This window comes from Tasmannia lanceolata, unplaced genomic scaffold (genome assembly GCF_043159265.1).
Source record: "Tasmannia lanceolata isolate RefF3 unplaced genomic scaffold, GAP_Taslan_0.1 ptg000023l, whole genome shotgun sequence".
NCBI classification, from domain to species: Eukaryota; Viridiplantae; Streptophyta; class Magnoliopsida; order Canellales; family Winteraceae; genus Tasmannia; species Tasmannia lanceolata.
In genome coordinates this window covers 12,483,055-12,489,795 of record NW_027518700.1, presented here as the reverse complement: position 1 = coordinate 12,489,795, position 6,741 = coordinate 12,483,055, and the positions used below count along the sequence as shown (strand labels likewise).

At 51.3% G+C, this 6,741-nt stretch overlaps 1 protein-coding gene across 1 annotated transcript; it reads right to left on the bottom strand.

Annotated features, from left to right (window-relative positions):
• Window positions 1-579: 579 nt before the first annotated feature.
• On the bottom strand, window positions 580-5,047 carry LOC143855793 (uncharacterized). Its single transcript, XM_077365856.1, has 5 exons — window positions 4,695-5,047; window positions 2,958-3,224; window positions 1,976-2,813; window positions 1,278-1,892; window positions 580-906 (listed from the first exon to the last, which is right to left on the bottom strand). The coding sequence occupies exons 1-5, from the start codon at window positions 5,045-5,047 to the stop codon at window positions 580-582; spliced, it is 2,400 nt and encodes a 799-aa protein (XP_077221971.1).
• Window positions 5,048-6,741: the final 1,694 nt, after the last annotated feature.

The following is a 6,741-nucleotide window of genomic DNA, read 5'->3' as shown; positions in this document are numbered from 1 at the left end:
GGGTGAACCAAGCAGCGAGTACCCAAGTTTTGGTGAACTTGGTTTCTGAGCGAGTTTGGTTTTCTGCCCGGGCCCGTTCCTGACCAGAAGTGCGCCACCGGTCTTTGTGGAGACGAACCAGGTTGAACCAAGCAGCGAGTACCCAAGTTTTGGTGAACTGGGTTTCTGAGCGGGTTTGGTTTTCTGCCAGAGCCCGTTCCTGACCAGAAGTGTGCTTCCAGTCTTTGTGGAGACGAACCGGGGTGAACCAAGCAGTGAGTACCCAAGTTTTGGTGAACTGTGTTACTTAAACAGAGTGCTCGGAGATTTGCAAAGAAACAATATCCTTTTTATTATTCACACTCAAGCGTACATACAACAGCATTCGCTTTCGAGCCAAGTGGCCAGCTATTGATAGTATTTTTGGAGGTTCTTCGAATTCCAGGCGTGGGGTAGCAGGTGCTCCACAAGTGTTTCCAGCTTGTAACTCCCTGGGCGACTTACCTCTTTCACTCGGTACGGCCCCTCCCAGGTCGGGGAGAGTTTGCCTACCTTCTTCGGTTGGGAGATAGCAGCCTTCCTCAGGACTAGGTCCCCTGCTCAGAATTCTCTTGAGCGTATCTTCAGGTCGTGATAGTTGGACACTTTCTGTTTGTAGGCCGCGACCCTGATCCGGGATTCTTCCCGGGCTTCTTCCAGCAAGTCAAGGTTTGCGCAGAGCCCGTCGCCATTGAGCTGCTCATTGAAGTTGGTGACTCTGGGAGATGGGGCGCTAATATCGACGGGTATTACAGCCTCAGTTCCAAAGGACAAGTTGAATGGTGATTCCCCCGTCGCGGTGCGCGGGGTGGTACGATACGCCCATAAGACGTGATAAAGTTCGTCTGCCCATCGACCTGCCTTTTCGTCCAGCCTCTTTTTGATCCCCTAGAGTAGGATTCTGTTTGTTACTTCAGTCTGTCCATTCCTCTGAGGGTGCGCCACAGAAGTGAATCTTTGTTCGATCTTCAAGTCAGAGCAGAGCAGAATTTTTGAAAGTTCCGGCAGTCGAACTGTCTGCCGTTGTCCGTTATCAAGACGCGGGGTATCCCGAATCTGTAAACAACTAACTTCTAGAAGAAGGTCTCCATGTTTTGCTCCGTGATCTGGGCTAGAGGTTCAGCCTCCACCCATTTGGTAAAATAGTCAATGGCCACCACGACGAACTCACGTCTTCCGGAGGCTGGTGGAAAAGGGCCCAAGATGTCCATCCCCCATACTGCAAAAGAGAGTGGACTGATAATCGGGGCCATAGATACAGCCAGTTGATGGATGGTGGGAGAGAACTTTTGGCATCTCTCACACCTCTTGACCAGGTCCAGAGCGTCTTGCCTCAAGGTTGGCCAGTACAGGCCTCTCAGCAGTATTTTGATGGCCAGGGCCTTGCCCCCCAAGTGTTCTCCGCAAATTCCTTCGTGCCTCTCTTGCAGAGTGTATGCGGCGTTGCTTGGCCGGAGGCATTTTAGGTACGGAAGGGTGTAAGACCTTTTGTACAGGGTCTCACCATCTAGGGAAAACCGAGCTGCTCTCTGTATCACTTTGCGGGCTTCCTTCTTTGCTTCGGGAAGCTTCCCGCTACGCAGGGACACAATGATTTCGTCCATCCAGCAAGGCTCGTGCTCGACCTGCATTACTTCCACGGCCTCATTTTCGATACTGGATTTCTTTCGAAATTCCATACATATACTCCCAAGAGTGGTGTAACCGGATGCTGCCAGCTTAGACAGCACATCCGCTTTTGCATTTTTAGTTCTAGGGATTCTGATGACCTCGAAGCTTTTGAACTTGCTGGCCAGCTGGCGAACCTTAGAGAGATACTTGATCATGCGCTCGTCGCGGGCCTCATAGACTCCTTGGATCTGGTTTGCGACCAGCTGTGAGTCGCAATACGCATTTAGGCTTTGGCGCTGGTCTGGGCTGCTAGGTTCATTCCGGCGATGAGAGCCTCATATTCTGCCTCATTGTTGGATGCAAGGAATCCGAACCTTAACACGTAATCTAAAACAAAGTTATCGGGCCCGATGAGAATCAAACCAGCTCCACAACCAGCCTTGTTTGAAGATTCGTCCACATATACTACCCTGAGCGGTTTGTTGGACGACGGATTCTGTGCTGCCGGTATAGGGACAATTTCGGATTTGATGCTTTGCTGGTGGATGGTGCACTCGGCCACGAAGTCCGCCAGTACTTGGGCTTTTATCGCCGAGCTAGGCAGGTACTGGATATCAAATTCGCTCAGCTCCACGGCCCATTTCATGAGCCGCCCTGAGGTGTCTGGTCTGTCGAGAACCTGTCTGAGCGGCTGATCTGTCAAGACCTTTATTGTGTGGGCTTGAAAATACGGCCTCAGTTTCCTGGCCGCCATGATCAGAGCATATGCCAATTTCTCAACCCGCTGGTACCTGATCTCAGCATCGTGTAGGACCTTGCTGTCATAGTAGATCGGTTTCTGCTGGTTGTGCTCTTCTCGGATTAGCATAGCTGTCAGTGCCATGGGGCTTACGGATAGGTACAAAAGCAGCTCCTCCCCCAGCTCTGGCTTTGTCAACAGCGGTGGAGAGGACAGGTACTGCTTCAACTCCTCGAATGTGACTTGACACTCCTGTGTCCAGGGCGCTGTTTTGATTCCTTTGACAGGGTTGAAGAAAGGCAGGCATCTCTCTGCAGATTTTGAGATGGAACGCCCTAGTGCTGCCACCATCCCGGTTAGCCGTTGTACTTCTCTAATAGTCTTTGGTGGAGTGAGCTCCACCACGGCCTTGATCTTTTCCGGATTGGCTTCTATCCCTCTTCGGCTTACCATAAATCCTAAGAACTTTCCCAAGTTGATACCGAATGTGCACTTGGTGGGGTTGAGCTTCATGTTATGCTCCCTTAGGACTTGGAATGTCTCTTTCAGGTCGGAGACATGATCTTGTGAGCTCTGGCTTTTGACCAACATGTCATCTACATAGACCTCCATGTTGCGGTCGATTTGCTTTTCGAAGAGTTTGTTTACGAGCCTCTGATATGTATCCCCGGCATTCGTCAGGCCGAAAGGCATGACGCGGTAACAATACGTCCCCTGATCTGTTGTGAAGGAAGTCTTTGGTATATCTGATTCATACATTCTGATATGGTTGTACCCGGAGAAGGTGTCCATGAAGCTCAGCAATTCATGACCTGCGGTGGCATCTATCAGCTGGTCGATTTTTGGGAGCGGATAGCTGTCAATGGGACAAGCTTTGTTCAGATCTGTGAAATCAACGTAGGTCCTCCACTTCCCATTGGTTTTCTTTACTAGGACCACATTCGCCAGCCAGTCCGGATATTGGATTTCTCGAATGAAGTCAGCCCTCAAGAGCCTCTCCACTTCCTCCTTGATCGTCTGCCTCCTTTCCAGGGCAAAATGTCTCATTTTCTGTTTCACCGGCCGGCAGGTGGGATCGACACCGAGTCTGTGTGTGCTGACCTCCGGATCTATGCCGGGCATGTCTGGGGGAGCCCATGCGAAGACGTCTGCATTGTCTTGAAGAAACTGGGTGAGGTTCTGCCGGGTGCTGCTGTCGAGAGAGGAGCGGATTTGGATGATCTTCTCACCATCGTCTTCGAATAGAGGAATGGGGATGAGGTTTTCGGCGGATTCATTCACTTGGGCTTCATCTCTTAGATCAAGTAGCTCAATCGGCAGCGATTTCGATGCATTTTTGCCTCTGAGTGCCATGGCATATCACTCCCTGGATTGAGGCTGATCTCCTCTCACTTCTCCCACACCATTTGGAGTTATGAACTTCATTTTCTGATGATAAGCGGAGGCAACAGTGCGGATGAGGTTCTGGCCGGGTCGTCCTAAGATAGCGTTGTAGACCGATGTAGCCCTCACTACCAGGAAGTTGACCATCGCGAAGGCTTGACAGGGCGCCTCCCCGACGAGGACTAGGAGTTCAATCTGTCCTTCCACTTTCACGATCTCTACAGAGAAACTGAACAAATCAGAGTTCGCCGGCCTCAAGCGGCCATCTCCTATCATCATTTGCTTAAAAGCATGATAGTACAGGATGTCGGCCGAACTCCCGTTATCGACAAGGATTTTCTTTAACTCCCAGTTCGCAACGAGCATGGTTAGGACCAGGGCGTCGTCGTGAGGAAGTATCAAATTGTCGAGATCCGCATTTTAGAAGGAGATCTCATTCTCTGTCTTCATCTTTTTGCTACATGTGTACACGGCATTGACTCGGCGTGCGTAGTCCTTTCGAGCATCAGATGATGTACCCCCGGCGGCCGGTCCGCCCATAATTGTGTTGATGACGCCATTAGGCTGGGATCGGCACATCTCCGGCTGTGGGCTTGATGGTGGGGGACATTGATTCCACCCGGGGGGCGGCTGTGACCGTCGAGGGCTCTGGCCCTGAAGGTTCTTCTCCTTGCATTCTCTCCTGTGGCCGTCATCTTTGATATATTTTTTCAAGTATCCCCGATTGATCAGCAGCTCGATTTCTTCCTTGAGCTGCCAGCACTCGTGTGTGTCGTGCCCGTGGTCCCTGTGGAACCGACAATACTTCAACTTGTCTCTCTTGTTTCCCTTGGAGATCATCTTGGTCGGCCATCTTACGAATTCTTCTCCTCTGATCGCAGCCAGTATATGTCTTCTGGAGGTGGTTAGAGGGGTGTAGTTCTCTTCCCTCCTCTGAGGGGACCTTTCTCTTATGGAGGCCTTATCATCCCTACGTTGCTTGGTAGGGTTCTTTTCTTCAGAAGTCCTTCTTCGGTTTGAGTCTAAGGCTGCCAGAGTCTCCTCCACGGCTATGTACTCCTCGGCTCCAGCCATCAGATCCGCCAGTGAGTGCGGGTTTTGACGAGCTACCGATCGGCAAAAATCATTGGATTTGGCGCCCGCGAGGAGTGCATTCATGGCGGCTAAAGGATCCAAATTTGGCACTTGGAGGGCCTCCCTGTTGAAACGGTTAATGAATGTTTTCAGAGGCTCATTGTCCTCCTGCCGCAAGGCCATTAGGGATGCTGTTGCTTTCCTTAGCCTCCAGCTACTCATGAAATCGCGGACCAGATCGTCCCCAAAGTCTTCAAAGTTGATGATGGAGTTCGGCTTGATCCTTGAGTACTAGTCCCGGGCTGCACCGGTCAGTGTGGTCGGGAACGCTCTGTAGAGGAACCCGTCAGAGGCGCCGTGGAGGAGCATCATAGTCCTGAACGTCTCTAGGTGGTCTACAGGGTCGGTGGTTCCGTCATATTGCAGAACGGTCGGCATTTTGAACCCTCTGGGTGCTGGCTCGTTCATAACATTGTCGGTGAACGGCGGTCTGCTAGAGAACATCTTTGCAGCGGGCCGGCTTTGATCCTTTGCCAGCTCTTCTATACGGTGGTCTATCTCTTCTATCCTCCGTAGCATTGGATCAGCCCTCTGGTCTGCTCTGCCCACTGATATGTTTTTCTCTGCTGAGGGGCTCGCAGCAGAGCCAGAATGGCTTTCCGAACTCCTTCGATGATGGCGGGATCTTTCCCGCGGCGCACGGTCTTCCTTGGCTCGGTGCTTTTGCGCGGAGCGAGATCGTGACCTCCGGCGATGGTGAGGCTCTGTATGGGCATGCCTGGTTTTGAAATGATGGACTCGCCTTGTGGAGTGGTGGGTCCGGTCTCCACTAGAATGTGCTGGCTCCCCCCTGTGGGCACTTGACCTTTCCTGTACGGGTCGTGGGGCCTCTGGGGGGTGCTGGGATCAGACGTTGGTATTGACCAACAGGAGTAGTCATCTGTTGAAAGAGAGCTTGAACTTGTTCGGGAGTAGGGGCAGGATTCAGGTGTTCTGAATGGGCCGGGCTCTGCTCCGCTATTGCTGAAGGAGCCACTATCTGTGAGGCCATTCATTCACTCCGAATCCTGCGAGGCACCTCTGCTCGAGCTGTCCGAGCAGTTGGTACCCGGGCACTCCTCCGTCCTGCCATTTTGTATAGGGGATTTGAACAACTTTTAGTTCAGGTTCCCACGGATAGCGCCAATCTGTTAGGCCTAAAATTAGTAATAGATACGACAGTGACGTAAGAGCTGATCTGGTGGGCTCAAGGTACCGAACTGGAGTGAGAGAACTAAGTCCTGCACAAGAGCGCACGAGGTCAGAAGACCAACCCGGAGTCGTTGCTCTGGATGGGCCCTTCGACACTCAAGTCAGTATGAGCAGAAGTGCAGAGCCAAAACTTTAAAAGTGGTAGCTTAGAAGTTATTACCTTTTGCTTTGAGCCTTGAGAGGCCTTTTATAGAGGGAGACCTGGGGTGGTTGGATTACCTACCCCAGGACAGGTGTCGGCCCTTTTGTGGGTTTAGGTTTACCTACTCTTAAGTAATTACCGGATTGCCCTTGGGCAGATGCTGGATTTGTGGTGGGTCCTTCTGGAGCCACTTGTCGACAGCTAATTAGTTGTTGTTTTTCATACCCCATCAAGTTCTCATCGTGTTCTCCCATCACGCCGATAGAGTACCAGCGATTCTCCACCATTAATCTAACATATTAGGGAAGGAATCTCCATTCAGTTGTAAAAATCTTCACTGACATATACTCCATACATTGAGAGTGTTTCCATTCGGTTTTGATTTCCAGCACCATTCCAAAAATGCCTCCCAGAGCTTGTACAGTAGATGAGGCCCACGTGTGCAAAGGAATTCCGTAAAAACGAACCCAGACAGCTTTTGCTCCAGTCTCAATAGCCGGGTTCCAAGGACTCAGAGATAGTA